Here is a 24,296-nt window from a genome sequence, read left to right on the forward strand (position 1 = left end):
CACATTACCTGAGATAACCCCACCCAGCAAAACTAGTTTGGGATGCTTATCCAGAACACCAAACTCTTTTTGTTTTCAAAGAAGAGATTTCACTAAGATTTAATAATTATTCCCAGAGGTATGACCTCACAAATGTGGCTGAAAACAAATGGTTAAGTTTGGAGAGAACTGTCATATCTCGATCACAGAGAAAAAAAGACCCGCGATGCTCCTACGTTATGGAGTGAAAAAAAGACAACTTTCAGAAATGAATGATATACAGCCATTTGAACTTAAAAACACAATAGATGGATGAGACAGGAGACACAAATGAAAATGTGGGTGAATCAGAAGAATGCAGAGGACAGAGATAAAGAGGCACAAATATTCAAAAGACAGCATGTGTGGAGTCTGGGACTATCTAGCATGTGTCTAACCGCGGAGAGAGGAGGAGAAGCCAGAATCTAGCAAACGATGGCAAAGTACTTTCCTCAACTCATGGAATATGTAAACTTTTGGACTGAAGGCTCACAAGTCCTGAATGAGTTACATGAAAGCAGAGGGCTACCCAGGCAACTGTTTTTAGTTTTTTAGGCAACTTAACAAGTACCTGGAACAAAAAAGATTACTTACAAATGAACAAAAACAAGACTGCAGCTGACCTCCCTGGAATAAATCTTCAAAGCACTGAAGAAAAATAATCTAGAATTCTATGCCCCACTAAAATACTATTCAAGCTTAGAGACAAATAAAATGATGCTCAAATGGAGACTAAGAGTTTAGTCTTCACAGGAAAGAACTACTCTAGAAGAAGAAAACCGAGACTCAAAGGCAAGAATGAATTTCACAGGTCAATAGCACAGAGAAGAGCAACCCCAGAGTGTAAAGATGACTGTTCAGGACCTTGGAACACGCTGGGACTCAACACGACAACCGAGACATGGAAGATGGGATCAGAGCAGAAACTTCTAAGGTCCTGTGTTACTCAGGAAGATAGAAAGAATAATTCACTTTAGACTTTATGAAATCATAAAGGCATATTCAAAACTTATGGGTAACACTAAAATATACAATTAGAAGGAATGATTTTTAAATCAGTAAATGAAAAAAGAAATGTACACACATAAAAAAGGTCAAAGAAATTATTCCAAAATAATCACTACACTAAATGAAAATAGGTTAAATTTCCCCACTAAAAGACAAGAGACTATCAGATTCAGTCATTAAAGTCCTCCTACATATATATCTGGTAAAACAAACAAAAACAAGCAATATTTGCACAAGGAGACCAAGAGTACTCAATATAACACTGTCAACTGGAAACCTGTATGTCCATGCAAAGAGAACTGCACAAAATGGTATGATAAATTGTAAAACTGAAATAATAAAGAAGTTAAAATTAATTACCTAAATCTGTAAGTTTCAACATGGATTGATCTCAAAATACAATGACTAAAAGGAGGCTATTTGAAAGAGTAGACACAGTAAACCATTTACATAAGTTAAAAAAATTCCTCACAATATATTACGTGCTATCAAGTATACATACATATGTATTGAAAAATATAAAAATATATCCAGAGAAGAAACATAGGAACTTTGGAGGGAAGTTATATTTGGGAAGGGACTGTACTTCAGATGCATTTTTGTAATATTTTCTTTTTTAAGTAAACAATTCAAACTGATAATAAAAGATCAATATTTATGAGGTAGATATTGTTTATGTGATTTTATTTTTCATATTCTGAAGTAGTTCTGAAATTACAATTTATTTATTTATTTTTAACGTTTATTTATTTTTGAGACAGAGACAGAGCATGAACAGGGGAGGGGCAGAGAGAGAGGGAGACACAGAATCTGAAACGGGCTCCAGGCTCTGAGCTGTCAGCACAGAGCCTGACGCGGGGCTCAAACTCATGGACCGTGAGATCATGACCTGAGCCGAAGTCAGACGCTTAACCAACTGAGCCACCCAGGCACCCCTGAAGTTACAATTTAAAATAAAAAATTCAGAGGGTAAAAAAGAATATGTTTTAGATCTATGCCAATCCAGATCCATCTATTCAGTCAGCTATCAATCATTGCTTGCTTGCTTATGTATGTATGTATATCTTTGAGAGAGAGAGAGAGAGAGAGAGAGAGAGAGAGAGAGAGAGAGAGAGACAGACACAAAGTGAGAGCAGGGGAGGGGCAGAGAGAAAGGGAGACACAGAATCTGAAGCAGGTTCCAGGCTTGTTGTCAGCACAAAGCCCGATGTGGGGCTCGAACCCACGAATTGTGAGATCTTGACCTGAGCTGAAGTAAGAGGCAAACGGCTGAGCCACCCAGGTGCCCCTCAATTGTTGTATTAAAATTACACGTTAAATGTTCTGAATGCTCGAGACAGTTCTAACTGCAAGGGAATACAGATACATAAGTACTTGAAAAATAATCTTGTTTGTAATCTGTGATTTTTGTTGTTAATAAAGTAAAATGGTGGTTGAGGCCTTTTCTTTTTTCTTTTAGCATTTGCAACTGTTCTATCCCAATGCTCAGGATACATTTGATGGAGCCCTACTAACAAAGGGAAGAGACATGGAGATTACAGCCATTCTGTAAGTGCATCATCTGTGTGAGGGACAGGAGGCAGAGGCCACACCCACGGAGTGGTTTAATGGAAAGCCATGTGTCATGTTTGTTGGGAATAGCAGGAAGACAAGAGAGGCTAAAGAATCACTGCCTTTTAGAGCTTGAGTCTTCTGACTCAGTGTCCTCCTGCCTTCACAGGGGAACTGATCTTTGAGTAGTTTTCAAGAATGAGATGGAGACTGTCAAATAAAGGTGGGCTTGGTTAGGTCTGAAAGGAAGTTTCTTGGGGGTAGATGGGAAAAATGAAAGACACTGGTATTGGGGGGTTTGAGTAGAGCTAAGCAGAAGGCGCAGGCTGAGAGATCAGTATCTCCTCCTGAGGAAAGGGGCCAGAAGTTCTTAAAGTTCAAAGCCTACCATGCAGTACTGACCCTGCTTCCTCTGCAGCTACTGCTGAGTCCCAGGATGAGTGCATGAGACCCAGGCTGATCAACAGGGATGCTCCCTTTTGGACTGTAACAAACCAAGCAATGAGGTTCTCTCAGCTTAGGGGGACAAGAGGCCAGAGGCAGGTGGAGAGCAGATATACCAAAATGGTTGGCATACAGCAGCTGCCCGAGTGGGACTCCCATGTTTGGCACACTAACAAAGGAGTCAGAAGTGGCTCAGAAAGCCTGCCAGAGGGGACAGTGGAAACAAGTCCAACTTGGACATACACCACATGTTGAGGAAAAGCCACATCTGGCATTATCTGGTTGGGGGTTCTCAATCTGGACCTCGGGGACATACAGATAGTTTGGAGAAACAGTGGGGCTTCGATAAAGCATGACATATGCCCTGCCTCTCAGAGGCACATAAGATTTTTATATTTGCTACTAAGGATAGAGATTTACAATGGTGAGTGACACAAGCCAAGCTGTTTTCTATTAACTGAAATTTTATTTCTGAGCCTCGTCACTGACTGTGATTTTAGGTAACACCTAATTTAATACGTAAAAGTTAAAAGGCTTGCCATAAAGCCCTAGACTTTCAATCTAAAACATACCACTGTTCAAATCAGGGATCCAGAAACATTTTCTTAGAAATAAAACACCAAGCTCATGAGGTAATAAGAAGTAATGCCATGTCTCTCCTTTCAATTTTCTTGCTATCAAATGCATTAACTATAAACAAGTCTAAATTTTTTCTACATTTTAAACTCCGTTTCACAGTTTTAAAAGTCATTGTTATTTTCCTTCTTCTGGTAATTTTAAAGCTATAATGACTCTCCCCCTTTTACTTCCTTGTTACCTTCCTTCTTTCAAGATTTCTCTTTGTCTCCTGTGAGTGACAGTTAATTTTATTTGTATTAGCCTAGAACTTGCCAAGGCAGCTGTGAATTCATGCCACAGGATTAAATACACACAAATATCAATGACTACGTATTTATTTTTTAAATTCCTTATGGACCCAAGTATACAGATAAGCAGAAGGGTAAATAACGACTAATAATCATGACCCTGCCAACCCTGCCAACCGTGTGACCGCAGACAAATGGCTCCAGCTCTTGGGACCTTTCTGTGGGATGAGGGGCCCAAATGGGATCTGTCCCCTCCTCACTTTGGTCATAAAACCCCATGACTACCCTCCTATGTTTTAATATTCAGTGGAATATAAATGCTAAGTTAAAGAAAAACAGTAGCTAAAATGAAATGAAAAAATTGACAAAGGTTATGTTACAGTGATATTATTGATGGGTTTATGTAAATACAGAAAAAAAGTCACACAAACATCAAATGTAAATACTATCTAACTTGGGAAGTACCAGGGCTTGTTTTAAACTCAGGCAGATCTGATTTGGGTTTATTTTTAGAAACTTGATTAAGGAATTTTTTTTTTGAAACACTTTTTAAAATCTTTTTTAACATTTATTAATTTTTGAGAGAAGGAGACAGAGCATGAGCGGGGAGGGAAACAGAGAGGGAGACACAGAATCTGAAGCAGGCTCCAGGCTCTGAGCTGTCAGCACATAGCCTGATACGGGGCTCAAACTCATGAGCTGTGAGATCATGATCAAAGCTGAAGTTGGACACTTAACCAACTGAGCCACCCAGGCACCCCAAGGAATTATTATTATTACTGCTTAATGTACTCACTCTAAATCAGGAGTTAAAATTGTTTTCCGACTGTATATTTCTTAAGCCTCTTTATCCAGTGCTGAGACTGCTCAACGTCTTCTCTAGTCCTCACCAAACTGTCAGGGAAAATCTGTATTTCCTACCACGGTGCTTCTCGACCCTTCCAAGTTCAGTCACCTGCATACAGCAGCAATTTATACAACACTTTGCTTCCCCTCTTTACCCAAGAATTATCTGTTTGAGAGAGGTGAAATGATGAGGTTATAGCTCTGTCTCCAGGGTTTGGGAAACAGAAAAGGCAGATCCTTAACCACTAGAAGATTTAATAATCTTAAATATTTTTTTGTCTAGAATATTGTTATGCATAATAATAAACTCTATAAAAGCTTTCTTAAAGAAACAGCTGTATCATCTATCAATTGTGGGAAAGTAAACAGTTCACTCTGAAAACCTGACAACCTGCTGCACTTTTGTTCCTTAAACACAGAGATGTGCACAGTGCTGGGCCCGGGAGACACTCCTGCGCACTGTCCCTGCCTCCAGTCCTGCAATATCCACCTTGGAGGCTAATTAAACTGCCTTCATTCTAGAACAGGACAGAAAAAAGCAAAAAGGGAGGTTGTAAGCATTTCACAGAGTACCAAGCATAAAAGTAATGATAGTAGCATCTACCGTTCTAATCATAAACTCTTTCGCTGCCTTCTGAAACCTACCTGGGAGAACAGGACACAGACCTGGCCCAGGTCCAATCAATACCTCTCGCAATCAGACAGTGTTTCACACCGGCGTATGAACCCAGACACGCTCTTGCACACGGCCACATGCAGACAGAGATGGAGAGGCCTGCGGCTGATGGGGGGGTTCATGCTTTCCTCTAAACACTAATTTCAAGATTCATCCTGGTTTCTCCCCTCCCTCACCTCCCCTATTTCTTCTTTACTATCCCATGGAGAATTAAAGCCACCATAAAAGGTTAAAAAGCTAAATGGAAGTGCTTGCAAATGTTTATGTATGGCTTAATTCCCCACCCAGAGATTCAGCGACACTTTTGTGTGGTGAGGCATTTGTGTTGCAAGCCTGAAAGGTGAAGTCCCCTCCCCTAAAAACGTACAGAGGCCGTGCTTACCCTTGGAGGGCAGCTTCCCTCCCCCGCTTGGCTTTGAAGGCTGTTTTACATAACTGCGGGAAAGAGGGAGGACCTAAGTTTTGATTCCAGTTTCTTTCCTTTTTACTTCAGCTACAATGCTAGCCTTTGAGATCATCAAACATGGCTTTCAACATCCCAGTTACACAGAAAAAATAACTTGGCCCAAACTTAGACCATTCAAATCCTAAACGCAGATCTCACTATCCTCTCTTCTTAGCTTCTAAAAAAATAACTTGTCAAATCTCAAAGCTATTTACAGTTATCAGACCAGGCAAGAGGCTGACTTACCATAAAGCACACTGAACACAACTGCCACCCACTTCCTTCCTCACCACCTCCAAACAAGAACCCTGCATTTATTAAATGCTCAACAATAAAACGTTCACAGGTCTGTTTTTTTCACATTTTGTTCATTTGCCATTCTTTGCTCTGCTTGCATAAAAGTATTTCTGAAAATATTTAATTCTGAATATGAAACATAACCAAAGAATCGATAGCAAAGTCTTCTATTTTAGATGTTCTAAAAGGCGTATTTGTACAAACAACTCTTGCATTTTGAAAAATCAATTTTAAAACATACTCAAAATGGAGTCATGTATTTGACCTCCAGGTGCACCCATCCCACCCCCGACACACTGCCCTTCTTCATTTAGGAACACAATTCAGGACGGTGACTGGAACGCACTTAAGAGACCTACCTCACAGAACATATAGAGAGACAGCAATGTGAGGCCAAGGTTATACACCACTAAAATTCCCCGGCAAGAGAATGGCTGCCTATTCTTCATGTATTTTGGTCCCAGCCATACAATTAGTAAGTATATGACAGAGCAGATAAAAGTAGGTATATAATTGTCCAGAAGAAACCATCCTTTTACTCTGGTATCTGGAAAATAATAAAAGGAAAACACACAGTGATTAATAAGGCAGATAAAAAAACCACAACTTTTTTCAAACATTAAAAATCTTTCCCCATAATTTTGTAACAGTCATCTAATACTCAAGCTCCTAATGCCAGCAAAGCAGTTGGAAGAGGAAGCAGGAGTTTTCAATATTTGTCATATAAGGTGAAGCTCTTTGTTACATGTTCTGAATAATAACATGTATATCATGCATGGCTTCTACATAAAATAAAAACATTAAAAAAAATCCTTTCCAAAGCATCTTAAAGAAAGCAAGGACAAAGCTAAAGTTTCTACTAACTGTATTTATGGACCAGATCTGCTGAATGATGCACAGACAGGGTAATGAAACTCCAGAAATGGCAGTCTTTGAACTCCAAAGTCCTCATCTTAAGTCAAGTGTCTGCCAGTCTGCCCAGCATGTGCAGACTCAGAGAAAACATGTTATTTATCTAGCTTAGCAACAATTACTGATTAGAAAGGCAGCATCTGCTATGAGTGCAATGGTCAACAGCAGAGAGGACAATAATTTTAAAGAAAAAAAAAAAGATGAGGCAGTAATGACAGTGAAGTGACTATTTAAGGAACCATGTGAGCAGCAGAAGCTTGAGAGGGAAGACCTACACTGATTCGGGGCAGGGGAGGGGGCGCTACATGTGCAGGACAGATCTCCCTTCCCCCACCCTTTTCCTAGGCAGAGAGGAGGAAGATTAGTTCCACAGAGCTGCCAGCAGCAATCTGACAGCCCTCTCCTTGGATGGGGAGAAACTCTCTGGCAGCCAGACCCCCTAGGCGTTAACCTGTCCCCTGCAAGAGTCAACTTCTGCCTGTGGCTGACTCCCAGGAAGCCACTTCCGCAGCATGTTCCCGTCTGCATGCTACTTTGATGAGCCCCCAAAACCTATTGCTCCTCAATCTGATCTACCCTCTAAGGCCACTCACTCTGGAGCTCAGAGGCGCATGCAGTTTTCGCCTTCTGCAGCTTCAGAGAAGCAGCATCTAGTGGGGAAAGTCTCTGTTCCTTCTTGGACCTCCTGACTGGACCATCTTGCTACATTCTCCAATGCTTTTTCTCTTGATCTTGCAGGAAAAGCACCCATCCATTTGGGGAATGGACTGTCAATCTCCTTTCTTAGAGACATTCTAAATTCTCCCTGGGTTTCTCTGTAGTGCTCCTCTCTTGGCTTAAGAGGATATGCCCTCCACCCTCTCCCCGATACTTATGCTAAGGTGGTAGAGGGGGTTACCACAGTTCTGCTGAACTGGTAGTTCTTAGAAGTCCTTCAGGGAGGTGGCTGGCCACAGTGAACTTAAGGAGGAGATTCGTAGCACCTTTTGTTCTCAGCTCTAGGCCCTGGTTGTCAACTGTGAGAAAGCAAGTTCCCACACAGCAACTAACATTAGACAGTTACATATGCTTGTGTGTACATACATATCACAAACACAATAAATGTACACACAAAACCCTCTCATTTCCTTTTATTTGATGTTCTATCTTACATCTTATTTTATTTTTTTACACCTTGCTTTTAAAATCTTGTAAGGCCGTATCTGCAAGTATCCAGCCTCCATCCATACTGCCAAGTGCTGCCAGAGCGGCTGGCTGCCCCAACGGTGCCCCCAGGCAGTAAATCTTTAGGGATCTAGCCAACCATGGCAGTCCTTGCCCACTCTCTGGTGACTTGTTCAGACAACGGCATGTGAAGCAATTGTGGCCACTGAGCTTTGAGGAGATGACAGCTGGGTGAAAGGCCCTGGTGAAGAGTTTCCTTCTTAAAGGCATGCAAATGAACAGATTTTTCCCTCCTCCTCCGTAGGTGCTGCCTGGAGCTGCTGTGGTCATCCAGTAACCATGAAAGGTGGAAGGATTTTTCCAAGGGCAGAACTGCTGATATACTGAGAATGTGAAGTAGAAAATGACAAGAACAAGTGTGCTGGGTCCCTGAAATAACTCAGGAGTTGCTCAATCTTGATAATGTAAACGGATCATTTTTGTTACTGTTTCAGCCATTTAAAGTTGGACTTTTTTTGTTCTATGAAGCTGAAATAAGGCATTATCTCAACCCAAGAACACATAAAAAAAATGATCTAATTTGGTTTTGCTCATTTGGCTGTACGCTAACTTACTGAATCAGTTCCCCTACTGATGGGCATGTAGATTATTTCCAATCTTTACAAGCAATGCTATAAAGGAGTATCCTTATTCACATCTTTGCAATAATGATCAAGATTAGCTATAGGATCAAGTCTTAGGAGTCAAATAGCAGAGTCGAAAGGCATGTGCTTTTTGATTTCAATGGAAGACACAACTACCCTCCAAAGAGGTCTTATCAATTAGACTGTTTCTCCACACCCTCATGTTTTAACTCTACCATACTAAGAAATGCAGTTTCTTTGTTTTCTTTTGTACTTTAAAAATCGTAAATGAAACTGACAACCTTTTCATTTGTTTAAAAGCTTCTTGCAGTTTTTTAATGACTCTTTCTGTAAACCTATAAAGTTCCTTCTTTATAGACACATCAAGAGACATGACAGATGACGTTCAAAAAAAGCAACATGGAGCCGATTTACTTCCTAAAAGGAAACAAAATGATTAAGCATAAAAAGTGAGATCAGGTGTATCTATTTACCCACTGATGTGACACAACGTGAAAGGACAACAAGCCCTGAAAATTATAAAAGGGGAAGAGTTTTAAACCACCACAGCAGTGCATTTTGGAAACCAGTTTCAACTGGATACTCAGAAGAACTGAGGAAAACCCAGCACCAATAATGGTGAAATGTGCAGCATTCTCAGGCTACAAGCTTTCCAGCACAATATGATCTCCAGCTAACGTCACCAGAGGGTCACAGCAGCTGTGTCACAGGGGACACTGCACTGCTTCAAGAGTGTCACAGGACTTCTCCAAGCCCCTTGTTATCCAGGACAAAGCACCGGTCTTATCACAGAAGACGCTAATGTTTTCTAGAATCTCTTCATGCAATATTTATAAGTGTCTCTAAAGGGAGGGGAGCAAAACCAAAAACCACCTTACCTCGGGGGCCTAGCAATGCCTTGAAATAGGTACTAAGTGATGCATCAAAATTTTCCATTTTAAAACCTATTAAGAAAAACAGACATTGATTAATCTCTACTCAAAATGCTTTTTATACAGTGTTTTTTTCATAAAAGAACAAGAACAAATTCTTTTCAAAGATGTGCTATGGACAAGGTTATGTTCAAGCGTTTTTTTTTTTTTTTGAATTCCCAAAGTAACTTGTGTGCTAGGTCTAATTTGGAAATCAAAAGTAAAGACAGAATCTCGTGAATTCACGTTATAAATGAAGTGCCAGTTTTCTGAACTTCTTTTCGCAGTTCCATAAAAATGCTTCCCGTGAAGCTGGAATCTCAGTGGGGAGAAAAGTGGAACCGGGCTGAAAAAGGTGGCAGACGGAGACAATCCCATCTGGGCAAGAACCAAAGCTTGAAGAAAGACTGTAGCCAAGATGGGAAGAGCCATGTTAGGAAAGGAAGGCCACAGTACAGAGATTTGCTATTTGCATCAATTACTATTTAAAAATACTTCATGTCCATGATAAAAAATTCAAATATTAAAAATGAAAAGAGACGGTAAAAAAAATTTCATCGCTTTGCTCCAACCACAATCCCAAAGCCCCACTTTTCAAAGGAACCTAATGGTAACTTTTCTTGGACATACCTCTAGAGATTTTTCTCTTCTGAGCACAAAAGGAGTGATGCCAAATGGGTGTTTTTACAACTGTGGATTTCAATCCATTAATAGATGACAGGTCACCCTGGCATTAATAATTTTATTAGTAATAATAGAAATAATAACCAAGACTGCTTTGCCCCTAGTGAGAACGAATATTTTCCTGTCTTCAGTGTTACTGTATTACATTAGTATGATGATGTATAAGTACTATGTACTCTGTTGTAATATAAAATATACTCTTGCTGTGGAGGTCACAGTAAAAAAAAATTACACGGAAAACAACGTTATATCAAGGGGAGTACATACTACCTGCTTGCCTTCACTTGAAACATCTTGGAGATACAGTCTCCTACCAGTAGTTACACGTCTACCTTCATCTTCTAAGACTTTATAGCTCCCTCCAACCCCTCCATTTAAGATTTCCATTTATAGTATAGCTAAGCATCTTTTCACATGTATATTGACTAGATTTTCTACATTAAAGTTAGAAGGCATACATTTTCAATTTTCCTGGTCACTACTCTTACAGAAATAACCACAAATATTTTACCTGCAAAGGGCAAAGGCAAAATTGGTTTTATTAACTAAGTAAGCTGTCAATAACTTAATGATACTTCTCTTCTTTGGCTTATGGCACTGAGGTATACATATTCTTTGACGATTTATCCATGGACTCTAGTAGTTACAACTGAGTCAGTCCAGCCGGCAGTGAGACAGAGAATCCAGCCGGGAGTGAGAAAGAGACAGGTGGAACCAGCAAGAACACTTAGAAAGTAGTAGTTACCAGGTTCTGTTCTGACATCTGTGCTGCCCCCCAGGGTGGGGGTGAGGGTGAGCAGGGAACATACTGACTCTCTCAACCCATGGCTGGAAACCATGAAGCCACCAACTCCCACATGTTGAAGTGTCAACAATTAGGTCCCTTAATAAGTATACAATCACAGTACTAGGTCCCTTCTGAAACTCAGAAATTAGACAGCTTTTTAACATACTATATTCCTAAGACCATTCTGGTCCTGAGTCATCTTCCTCTCCCAGACGGAACCTCTTTGGGGGATAGATAATTCTAAAAAATCTTGAGAGGGGTAGCTGGGTGGCTCCTTCAGCCAAGTATCCAACTTCAGCTCAGGTCATGATCTCACAGTTCATGAGTTCGAGCTCCACATGGGCTCTGTGCTGACAGCTCAGAGCCTGGAGCCTGCTTGGGATTCTGTGTCTCCCTCTCTCTCTGCCCCTCCCCTGCTTGTGCTCGCTCTCTCTCTCTCTCTCTCTCTCTCTCTCTCTCAAAAACAAAAAATTGCTTTATCTATTAAAAGTCCTGCAGTTAAAAAATAAATTAACCATATCCAATTATTTTTCATCATCTACTGGAAATCATCTAAAATACGTAAGTTTTAGAAGACAAACATCATGTTTTTGTGTAACCAAAATCACTCTAATACAGTTAGCTTCAACTGTGATGGACTGTGGACCGTCCCCTTTGCCTCCGATCAGAGCAAACAAGCACAAGGAGGAACGAGGTGGTGAACACCATGACTACTGGATGAATTACTGATGGATAAGCTGCCTACTGGGGACAAACCCACCTCTTCCACAACAGTTTGAAATCTACATCCGGCTATTACTTAATGGGTATATAGCTTATAATGGAGCTCATTACACATATAAAACTCAGGTATTAAACACAAAGGGGCTGAGAGCAGGTATAGAGGTGTAATAGGTTAGCAGGTGATTAGGTGGCCCAGTGCTGGGCTCTTCATCACACAGCTTGGGTTTGAAACCCATTTTTCCACCTATTAGCAATGTAACTTTGGACAAGTTATTTAACCTCCTATCTATAAAATGGGGGGAAATGTAAAGTAATTGTCTCAAAGGTTAAGAAAATCAAATGACTTAATATACGTAAGACCTTGAGAGCAGTGCCAGGCATGTAGTGAGCCCTCAATAAAGGTCTCCTACTGTATGTCTGCAATAGGTTCAACTCCATAATGAATACTGCCAACCATCTGTGGCCATTGGCACTTCTCAGGAGGGGCACTGCTGGCCTTCCATCCCTGATCCCTGTGTACTCAATACTATCAGTGAGCCCCCAGTCATCATGAAACCCACCCACAATGTCCCCTTCAAGTCCTAACACCCCCTATGGGGACAGCAATGGAAGGTGGGTACGTTGATAACATCACATGAGAGAGGAGCTGGTCAGTGTGAGGCATTGTCTGAACAGGGAAGACAAGGCTAAAATGAACGTACTAATCAGATACACAAATTATCAAGCACTTACTATGTACGAGGGATAGGAACAGACACAAAGGAGCATACCTAGACACCCAGAACAAACTAGACATTCGTGGTGCAGGAAGAAGCCAGATGCTATAAACCAAGACCAAAGCTCATGTAGCAAATGAGTAGATGTTAGAATAATGCATACTAAAACAAGTTGCATACTTAATAGCAAGCCATGAAGATAACACTCAAGTAACAGTATTCTGGGATCTAACATTAGGAAACTACCTGACAAAAGCAATAAGGGAATAATTCTAAATTTTAACCAAGAGGACTTTCAGAGGGGCTGGAGCCACTTTTTCTTTTTTAATGTTTATTTTTTGAGAGAGAGAGAGAGACAGACAGACAGAGCATGAGTGGGAGAGGGGCAGAGAGAGAAGGAGACACAGAATCTGAAGCAGGATCCAGGCTCCAAGCTGTCAGCACAGAGCCTGATGTGGGGCTTGAACTCATGGACTGCAAGATCATGACCTGAGCCAAAGTCGGACACTGAGCCACCCAGGCACACCCCACCCTTTTTAAACATAAGGATACAAGAACAACATAAGAAGGAAGAAGGAAAAAACGTTAAAAACGATTGGAAACAGATCCGTGGGAAGGGGTTGGCAGGGGGTAGGGGGTAGGGGGTAGGGGGTAGGGGGTGGGGGGTGGGGGGTGGGGGGTGGGGTGGGGACATCAGCGGTCTTGGAGAAAATGGTAGAATGACCTATCGTCCTAAGACCAATGCCTAGCACATAGTTCAATGTGACAATCCAGGCTACTGTCACAGCAACAGAAAAGCAGCTTGACTAAACATAAGGTAAAGTTTCAGTCCAAGAATATGGAAGCCAGCAGCAGGTTACCAGAAGAAACTGTGAAATTTAGTATTTGGAGATATTAAAGAATTCTGTCACAAGCCATCTGTCCTGAGTAATCCCAGGCTAAACCCATGCTGCACAGAAACCCCTCAGAAGCTGGCAGGCACAGGAGCACTCTTCTGTCTTTCTAAGATGAAACGTCCTTAAAAAAGCACACACAAGAGGTGATTTTCTCACAAACAGCACATCTGTTCTTAGACTGCATTTCTTCTTAGCTTGGGAATTCTTGTCTTAGGTTGGCAGAACTTCTCCCAGTCAAATTTAGGAACATACGAAGCAGCCAGCCAAACCTCTCTGAAAGGACACACATGGGGAGTAACAAGAGAGTGGTGCATTACTCCTGAAACGTCTACAGTGAAGGGGGAGAAAGGAAGGGCAGAGGAGGCGCCTGGCACACAGGTCCTCAGTCAGCAGAGTCCTGACTGTGAACCACAGGCCCAATTCTGGGCTGGACTCTTGACGTTTTAAATGTTTCCCCCAAACTCTCCCCCACCACGCCCACAGCCGGACACATACCGTAGACACGGTTGTTTGTTATTTTCACAGGTTACCAAGAGACAGTCGCCCAAGGTTTACTTTCATTGTTGACTCAGCGTAAGCTCCGGTTCTGTCCAGCCAACCACGCATCCAGCATCCCCCGGCACCATATAGTCACTTTTCTCACCCACACCGTCCACTTACCAAGCGCCTACTACATGCCGGGCATGAAGGCCCTGAGGGATGGAACAGGGAACAAGACAGAATTCCAGGCTGACGGAGAAATACACACACACACACACACACGCATACACATGTACAGATAATCTGTTATGTAGAGTGACTATCAGCAAGGACATCATATAGCAGGGGAAAGGGGGTAGGACCATGGAGCACGAACTACTTTGGAAAACGTAGTTAGAGAAAGTGACAAGAGAGCAGGCAGGCACCCGGGTGGACAGAGCACCAAAGCACAGGGCATTCCAGTTAGAGTGACAGGAGGATGCAATGGCTCCAAGGCCAGCAGGTGCCTGGCATGCTCAGAGGCCCCAGGCTAGGCCAGGGGTAGTGGATGACAGCAGTGAAGGAGGCCTTCTGTCCCCCACTCCACGCCTGGCACCCGGAGCTCACTCAGTGCTGGTCCACAGAAAGCAACCACATGGCACAACTTGCAGAGAGCATGTGCCCCAAAGGCGGAGAACAGAAGATGCCAAACCTTAATTGCTCTTGCTGCCACCGTCCCCTCATCCTCCTGGCTGCAGCCTGCCTGCCAGCACCATGCCCTTTTTCTCCTCATCTCCCTTGCTGAGCCTATCTGCCGTGCCACGGGAACAGTACAAAAGGTCTCAGCAAATGAATTCTTCACTGCCAGGCTGGGCTGGTGCACCCTGCTGGGTGAATTGGGCACTTGCTGAGTGGCCTGTGGGCCCACCTCGACAGTCTTGCACTTTTCTAAAGGAACAGGAGGGGCAAAGGGCCCTGCAAAACCCCTGACACTTTGCTAGTGATCTGGAATCCTGGGAATGGCATGACCCACTTTGCACAAGACATCCAAACGTACTGCCAGGTCTGCGGCTTGTCCCCTGTCATCCAAGCCACCCACGGGCCAGAGACATCACTTCTCAATAACCTGAATCATCCTACCAGCAGCTTGGGCAAGCTGGGCCAAGTGGGAACACAGCTGTTCCGTACAATTGTACTACCAGGGGCCAAGCCCAGGCACTGGGCCCATGGAAGAGGAGCTTGGGTCCTAAATGAAGCAAAAGAATAAGCCATTCTTTGGTCTGGCTGGTTCCCCACACAGACAGGAAAAGGGCATGGTCAGCACCTCTCAGGAACCCGATCATACTGAAATCAAGCCAAGCATCGCTTCCCCATCCTCTGTAACCCTAAGTCTCTGATGCCCACTCAAACTACAAGGCTTCCCAGAATTACAGGTCACGATAGGGAGGAACAGGATCTGTTAAAAATAAATTCCAATCTAAACAGTATTCAAAGTGTTCACCAGTTCATAGGCCACACACAGAAAATAAGTTCAATAAAAATGGGATAAGGGTAGGAAACAGAGGCAGGTAAATTAGATTTTAAATTATTCCTCTTTTATGCACATTTTCCAAAAGACACCCTGAGTTGAAAGCCACTTCCTACTATCAAATTCTGGAATGTCTTTGGTAACAATGCAACTGTATTATAACTGTGCCTCACTGTAAGGATCTCACTAAGGAAACTGATTAATCAAGGCTGGTCACTTTCCATAAATTACTAGATTATAAGAGGGTGTGAGAGAGTTTAGCATACCTGCATCTGAATCAAGTATTAACTCTGTGTCCTGGTGCAAGTTTCTGCCACATATACTAAGAGTTTTAGGACTGAGGTGAGCCTCAGGCCTGAATGTAAGAGAAAACATCGGAACTACCACTGCACAAAATGCAGAAACCTGGACGTACTGACGAAAGCAGAACAAAAAAAAAAAGGCAAAAACGGCATCCTCCAAAGAGAGCCCTGCTTATGTGGAAAATCCACCTGTCAGCTCCCTCCATAAGGGGGTTATGCCCAGGTGAATCACCTGCATGAGTTTAAATAAGCATTAGTGTTCTCTTTGATCTATTATCAAAGAATTTGCTAGAGGCCTGTTTGGGAAAAAAAAAAAAAAAAAGACATCAAAATAAGCTTTAAGCAAATCAGTGTGCCCCTCTCTCTATTTGGTCCCAAGAGGGGCAACAAAATGTGACAGAATGGAGGTGTGTGTGACAACAAAAGGGTGCTGGGGTAAATGAGAGACAGTGTAGAAAGTTGCTTCCATCACAGTTCTCAAGATGAGCTTTTGGTTTTGATAAGAATGCAAACGCTGGGGCGCCTGGGTGGCTTGGTTGGTTAGGCAGCTAACTTCGGCTCAGGTCATGGTCTCACAGCTTGTGAGTTCGAGCCCTGTGCTGGGCTCTGTGCTAACAGCTTGGAGCCTGGAGCCTGCTTCAGATTCTGTGTCTCCCTCTCTCTGCCTCTCCCCTGCTCGTGCTCTCTGAAAAATAAATCAATGTTAAAAAAAAAAAAAAAAAAAAAAAAAAAGAGAGAGAGAATGCAAACATGAATCATGTTGGCTGTTTACCTCTGGAGCAGGAGGAAGCGGGAAGGCTGATCACCAACTGTAAAGTACTAAGATCTTAGGGCAAATTGGTCTTAAAAGACAAGGTTTTTAAAAAAATGATGATAGTAAAGAAAGTTAATTTCCTAAACTCACAGCAGGAAAAATCTTCAGAGTCAAGTCTTGGCTTTTCTTGCTGCTAAGGCAATGGTAGCAGGCAGCTTGCTGTGAAAACTCCTTTTCCTGTGGTATCATTCGAGTCACATTGTTTTTGGCTTAAAAATGTGTTTACTGCAGACGTTTAACTACTGTTTAGCATAACTTCCATCATATCCTGTTGTATTTATTTTTTGAATTGTCACAGTTCATCTAAAAATGAGTCATTGGAGCTGATGAGCTGTAAGGGTTCAGGATGAAATTTCCCTCAGTTTTTTCTTCTCCTACCCATTCATCTCTTTAACAGTCAACGTGCATTAAGCAGGCATGGGAACATTCTTCAGGTTGGCTGCCAATAACACGAAAAATCAAATAGTGCTTTAATTTGGTAGTCACAACATTGTTTCCGGAACGTAAAAAGGTTTCTCTAGGTTGGAGAAAATCAGGTCCAGAATGAGAGGAGGAACATGAGCCATACCTTGCTCAGAAATGTTAACATTAAAATATAAAATATGAAACTCTTGTTAACGCTCTGACACAAGCATGTGTCTTATCATACATGTACAGAAAACACAGTTCTATTTGGAGCTTCAGATAAATAACTGCCAAATTCGGGCGCTGATATGCACTACAAAGGACTGCTTCAGGTTAGCCACATGGCTAAAGAAAGCTGAACAGCTTCATTCTGGTATGTTTAATTTGGGGAGGGGTGGATTTTAAATATTGCAATAATCAGGTTTCCTTAGTACATGGGTAAGATCAGACAGGTTAAAAGAGAAGTGCCCATCTCCCCATCCTTGGTTGCCACCAGTTACTTAAGAGGTACTATTTTCGCCACTGTGGGAGAAGGACAGTCTTCCAAAGGAGCAGAGTCACTCTGGTGGCTTTGCCCTCCAGTGAATCAATCATCTATGGGTCTTTCTCTCTGCTCTCCCTGGTCTTCACTTCCAACCCCTCTCTAAGGCCCAGATCAGGTGTTACAAAGGCTCTCCCATTGACCTCTTACAGCTTTGCTGTCTTGACAACTCATTTAGCAAACAGCAAACTTCAACTTGGATACTTATGTTTCCAGGTATTACGGAACATACTCTGCACTTCCTCAGGTAAAGCCCACATCCCTCAAAGGGCAAGTACGCCAGTTTGTTCTATGTGTGCAATGATTATGTATTGGTGATACCTAAATGAGGAGATAAACCTTCTATTACAAAATAAAACAGAGGGAAGACAGCATCAAGCAGTGGCACACACTAACCCACAATAACAGCTTCCTAAAACACGGACTAAGTCCTAGTTGTAGAAGGTGTTCCCCAGAGAAGAGCTCTTCCGTGCTAGGGATGTGGAGCTCTGACACAGATGTTCTCCTCATAAGGTGTGAAACAAACAATAACAAAATACCACAATGATTAACACACACACCCTTAAACAGCAGAAGGAATTTCTTCAGAGAGAGAGATGGGTTTTTCTAATTTTGGAAGGCAATACAAAAATATACTCAATCTGAGAATTCAGATGTAGATACATTTTTCAGCAGTGTGAAGAGGGAGAGTAACATAACCTTCCAACTTTTCTCTAGGGGAATTCTTATCTATAGCTAAAGAAAAGACTGTGCCACCAAGTTCAAAGTCCCCCCCCCCCCCCAGTCCTCAGGAGGGGGAGGAAAGGGCCCCCACAAACCAACCCATTTACCCAACAAGTGTTTGGAGAGGGGTTCACTGGAAAAAAAAAATTACTCTTGTAGAATTCTATTACCTTAAAGATGACAACTTCATCCTCACTTAACACCAAAATTAAGAACTGGTGATGACTTCTACTTGGGTGAAGCACACGGTCATTGGGAAAAAGACCATGCTAATGTACACAGAGAATACTCCTTGCAGGTGGATGAAGGCCAGATGGCTGCAGATGGCTCAGAATTCTGCTCTCACGGTCTTGCTAACAATAAATAATTAATCCCCATAAGGCTGCAAGTGAGAGACCAAGGCAAAAAAGATCAAGTGCAGGGATTGGGTCAACCCCGTGACTGGTTTTATTTTTGCACTCCCAAAAATTCTCACAGGACTGCTCTTCACTCTACCAGTCATCTGAGTTAACAAATGCCTACCATGTGCCACACAGCACACTGAAGCAACAGTGACCAATACAGACGTGACCCTATCTTCTTGAAACGCATAGTACTAGATGGTGTGAGTCAATCATTTTGGGGAAGCAGTGGTTAGGAGCACATGCTCTGGAGTCACACAACCTGGGTTCAAATCCCTGCTCCACCATTTACTAGCCATGTGAGCTTGGGCAAGGGACTCACCCTTTCACGCATGCCTTTGTAAAATAAATATAATTACAGTACATTCCTCATACGATTAAATAAATCAATACATGTCAAATACTTGGAATAGTGAGTGCATGGCACACAATACATGTTGCATATATATGTGTTATTATCATCATTACAAAAGCCTTTGGCATTGGCCAACTTCACACTCAGTATTTATGAAAGTTTTGCTAAGTCATAATCGGAATTCCCCACAAAGGTCATGGGCAACAAAACATGCTCATATCCACCGCTCACAGCTCTGATATTCTATATTTTGGACGGATCACATGCCATAATGACACTTATGAATATGGAGATTTTTAAGAGACTCTAGGTAAATCTCTCCGGAATGTAAAGGGGATGTTGTCATAGACTCCTCTGTGAGTGGAAGAGAAGATTGGAGTTCATACCATCTTCAGTACAGAGTGAAAGGCCGTCTGTATCTGAGACGCCTTTTTTGTATTCCCAGCAACTAGCATGTGGAAGATGCCCTATGAATTTATTCATTTATTACAACTGGAGAGGTAGCTGAGTTGACAAAGGTCACAGGGCTTGGGTGGAGACAAAATGTGAAGCCAGTTTTCCTACGCTATGATCTATTGCTCTTAACACAGCCCATGTAAACTTTCACAGAAGCATTTTCATATGCTTATTAAAAGGATGGTGACAATATGTATAAAGATTGTCTGAGTTCATATCCATGAGATAATTAACTTTTGTTTTTTTCAAAAATTTATTTATTTTTGAGAGACAGAGAGAGAGAGAGAACACACATTCACAAGAACAAGTGCAGGGGAGTGTCAGAGAGAGAATCCCAAGTAGGCTCTGTGCTGTCAGCGCAGAGCCAAAAGTGGGGCTCGAACTCGTGAGTGGGACACTTAACTGACTGAGCCACCCAAGCACCCCGATTAACTTTCTTTTAAACAACATCATCAAGTTAAAAAACCTCACCTATGATGCTTAGTAACAGAGGCCCCAGACATCTTCCCTAGATGGGAAGATGATGGAAAAGAGAGCAGCAAAATCCTCCTTGCCTCCTTTTCATGTGCCCATCACCACTTCCACTATATCTCAATCAGTGATAAAATTATAGGCTTATATTTTAAATGATGTGATTATCAGTTATACTGTAATTATCTGTTCATTTGTTCACAATCCTAATTAAGCGTTAAGCTCTTCAAGGGCAACCTTCTGATGTTCCCATTTGTTATCTCCAAAGAGCCTCCTGGATCAATGCCCGACAGATGGCTGATTACTGGTTGAAACCATGAATGAATGAGTGAATGAATGCCTTCTTGCCTTTTAGTTTCTTATCAGAGTTCTCAAATTCGTGTGCATCTGAGAATCACCTAGGAGCTTTAAAAAATACAACGCTATGGTCCCACCCCTAGAAATGTCTGGCACCCACTCTTAGAAATTCTGATTCAATAGTCTAGAGACTGAGAAATTTGTCTTTTTGAAAAGTTACTGAGGTAATTAAGATGAACAGCCATCTTTGGGAACCACTGTTTTATATATCTATATCTATATCTATATCTATATCTATCTATTGGGCTTGTGAACGCTAGTAAATCCCCTGTAGTTCTTCAACTTCTGTCACCCAGACAGTATCCATATATTGCATTACACCAACAGAGTCTAGACAAGGACTGTGGTCTCAAGGACAAACTATTTTTCATTGTAACAAATTTTGTTACAATTCCCGGTTTGCTCTAACTCCACCCACCAGAAAAACACAACAACAAAAAATCATTTCAACTCATCTCTCAAGCTGAAATAAAACTCCATTAAGTTAGAAATCAGTTCTCTTATCTTTCAAACACTGTGTTACACAGTACACATCACATATAACCAGCATGCATTAAATCACTCTAAATTCTCTTTCCCCATTCTGGAATGTCTGTCAGTAAGAAAGAGCCCTAATGCCTATCACCACCTCCTGAACCAGGCATCAGTGGTGGCTAAGTATGCAAAGCTCCATGAGGGCAGCAAACTTCTCTCTCACTCCCTACAATCCCCAGCAGGTGTTCTTGGCACACAGAAGGAATTGAGTAACTACTTGTTTAACTGGATTGGACTAGACAATGTGGGATGCCACTGAATGGGTGCCACCACCAGAAATCATGGTACATACTTACTTGGCCACAGCCAATTGTGTGTCTTCCTTGGAAGGAGAAGAAGTGGGCAACCGTTAGAATGTAGACACTGGCTGGTATGTAGGCTCTGGCTTGGACCCTGTTACCATCAGTCCTAAACTGAGCCTTTTCTTTCTTTTTTTTTTTTTTTTAAGTGTTTGTTTATTTTTGAGAGAGAGAGAGACAGAGCGTGAATGGTGGAGGGGCAGAGAGTGAGGGAGACACAGAATCCAAAGCAGGCTCCAGGCTCTGAGCTGTCAGCACAGAGCCTGATGCGGGGCTTGAACTCATAAACTGCAAGATCATGACCTGGGCTGAAGTCAGACACTTAACCAACTGAGCCACCCAGGTGCCCCGAAACGGAGCCATTTCTTACTGGTTTCATTATCTGGATTAGATGGTCAAGGTTCCTGGGTGCCTGAGTTGGTAAAGTATACGACTTCGGCTCAGGCCATGATCTTACGGTTTGTGGGTTCAAGCCCCATGTCATGCTCTGTGCTGACAGCTCAGAGCCTGGAGCCTGCTTTGGATTTTGTGTCTTTCTCTGCCCCTCCCCTGCTCGTACTCTGTCTCCGTCTCTCAACAATAATACAATAAATGAATGTTAAAAAAAAAAACAAATTTAGATGGTCAAGGTTCCTTACAGTGAATGTGGTATCTGTGAAAGGGCGGCCTTTAAGATGTCCACCCCCAAACAATCCACTCCCACAGTGAACAAGGGTTCTGTGCACGACCAACAGAAAACAGCAAAAGGGATGGCATGACCCTTCTTGGATTAGGCTTTTAAAATCACCATAACTTCCATAATTGTCAGTCCCTGTGTTTCTCTGTCTCTTTTTCAGATCACTAGCCCTGGAAAGAGCCAGCTACATGCTGTGAGCAGTCCTATGGGGGAGGCCAGCATGGCAAGAACTGAGGCCCTCTGCTGATGACCACCTGAGTGAGTCTGGCAGCAGACCTCTGGCCCCAGGTGGCTTCAGATGGGGGCAGCACACCTTTAGCTGCTTGAAACACCCTGAGCCAGAACCACTGGGCTAAGCCTCTGTGGGATTCCTGAACCCCACAGACTGAGGGAGACAAAGGATTGCTGGCTTCAGCTGTTAAACTTCACAATAATTTGTTACTCAGCAACAGATGCAAGCAACGCTTAGAAACTAACAGGTCAGTGGGGTTGGGAGGGGAGGTTCTTCCATATCTACTCTCCTTTCTCCCTTGTTAGCATTCCTGTTGCTTATTGACACATGATCAAGGCACCAACTGTCAGGACAGCCCTTAAGAATAAATGCTCCCCTCATCCTGATTGAGTTGGCACTGCTAAGAAAATGAAAAGGTTTGTTATCTAAAGTATAGAATTGGGTTATGAAAACAACATAATACTTTTGTTACTAGCCTGAGGCTTAACAGACAAGGAAGCTAACTTTTTTTGATTAACTGCATACCCAGCTTTTCAAAGACTCAGTAAGGAATTATCCTTATTTTTTAGATGAGGAAACTAAAAGTTCAGAGTTTAGGTAACTTGGTCAAACAACAGTCATTTACTTATCTGCAGGTTTAAAAAAAATTTTTTTTAACGTTTACTTATTTTTGAGAGCGGGGCGGGGGGGGGGGGGGCGGGAGGGGGAGACTGAGGGAGGGAGAGAGAGAACATGAGCAGGGGAGGGACAGAGAGAGAGGGAGACACAGAATATGAAGCAGGCTCCAGGCTCCGAGCTGTCAGCACAAAGCCTGACGCTGGGCTCAAACTCACAAACCGTGAGATCATGACCTGAGCCGAAGTCGGATGTCCAACTGATGGGGCCACCCAGTTGCCTCTCTGTAGGTTTTATAACTAGGGGTGGCCTACTGTCCTGGTTATTGGAATTCCAGGGTTTCCTGAGATACAAAGTAAGTGGGGAAAAAAGACCCAGGAAAGTCACAGGCACACTGAGAAGAGTTGATTACTATATTCACATCTTGGGCTCTTTGCAGATCACCCTGCAGTTGATTTTGTTTTAAGTATATTTTAAAACTATAATTTTGTCAGCTCATGACCTGCAAAATATATTTTGAAATGTCCCCTATGAAAATAAAAACCACAAACCTTTCTATATCTCAAGCCCATTTCTAGATTACCAGGCATTTAGAGAAATGAAAACCTATGTTCACACAAAAACCTATACCTGATCACAGCTTTATTCATAATAGCCCCAAACTGGAAAAAATCATACCATGAACATTACTCAGCAGTTTAAAAAAAAAAAAAAAGAGCACTCTAGTGATACACATTAACAACCTAGATGAAGTTCCAGAGAATTATGCTGAGTGAAAAATGCCAATCCATGTACATGATAATTTTGAAATGACAAACTTACAGAGGTGAAGAAGAGATGAGCGGCTGCCTGGGGTTAGAGATGGTGCAAAGGCAGGAGACAAGCAGATGTGGCTAGAAGTCTGTATATTGACTGTGACAATGTCAGTATCCTGCTTGTGACACGAGACTACAGTTCCGCAGGGAAACTGGGAAAAGGGTACTTGGGATCTTTCATTATTTCTTACAACTGCTTGGGGATCTAGAATAATCTCAAAATAAAGTTTAATTAAAAAAAGAAAGATCCACAAAAGTGAGGAAAACAAACCAATAAATAAGACTAAGCTTTGTGATTAAAAAAAAACAACTCAAAACACCATTCCCTACAACCCCTCCCCAATCCAATGACACACGGCTCTGACCTTCTAACATCTGTTAATAGTAAAGGAAGGTTTGTGCTGGGAAAGAACTGTGTGAAATATGATTCCATTTATGAAAGATTAACCCTTGACCTAAATACTGGTATTTTACCTTAAGTTTTATTTTCACAGTCTAACAGAACTTCTCAGTAAATGCTTATTTATATCCAGACTACCCAGGCAATGGGGAATACTTTTTTTAAAAAATATTTTACTTATTTTTTGGGAGAGTGCAAATGGGGAAGGGGCGGGGGGGTGGTGGAGAGAGGATCCGAAGTAGGTTCTGTGCTGACAGGCTGACAGCAGGGAGGTCGATGCGGGGCTCCAACTCACGAACCCCAAGATCATGACCTGGGCCCAAAT

At 42.2% G+C, this 24,296-nt stretch overlaps 1 protein-coding gene across 1 annotated transcript in view; it reads right to left on the reverse strand.

Annotated features, from left to right (window-relative positions):
- Nucleotides 1–17,108, reverse strand: part of ELOVL5 (ELOVL fatty acid elongase 5) — a 34,504-nt gene extending 17,396 nt beyond the window's left edge. Inside the window, exons 1-3 of the mRNA XM_081795748.1 lie at nucleotides 16,782–17,108; nucleotides 9,750–9,815; nucleotides 6,511–6,698 (exon numbers count right to left, since the gene is read on the reverse strand). Coding sequence (XP_081651874.1) covers nucleotides 6,511–6,698; nucleotides 9,750–9,807 — 246 coding nt within the window. The 5' untranslated portion in view covers nucleotides 9,808–9,815; nucleotides 16,782–17,108. The remainder of the gene's footprint in view (nucleotides 1–6,510; nucleotides 6,699–9,749; nucleotides 9,816–16,781) is intronic.
- Nucleotides 17,109–24,296: the final 7,188 nt, after the last annotated feature.

Source organism: Panthera onca, chromosome B2 (assembly GCF_046562875.1).
Source record: "Panthera onca isolate mPanOnc1 chromosome B2, mPanOnc1 haplotype 2, whole genome shotgun sequence".
Lineage (NCBI taxonomy): Eukaryota > Metazoa > Chordata > Mammalia > Carnivora > Felidae > Panthera > Panthera onca.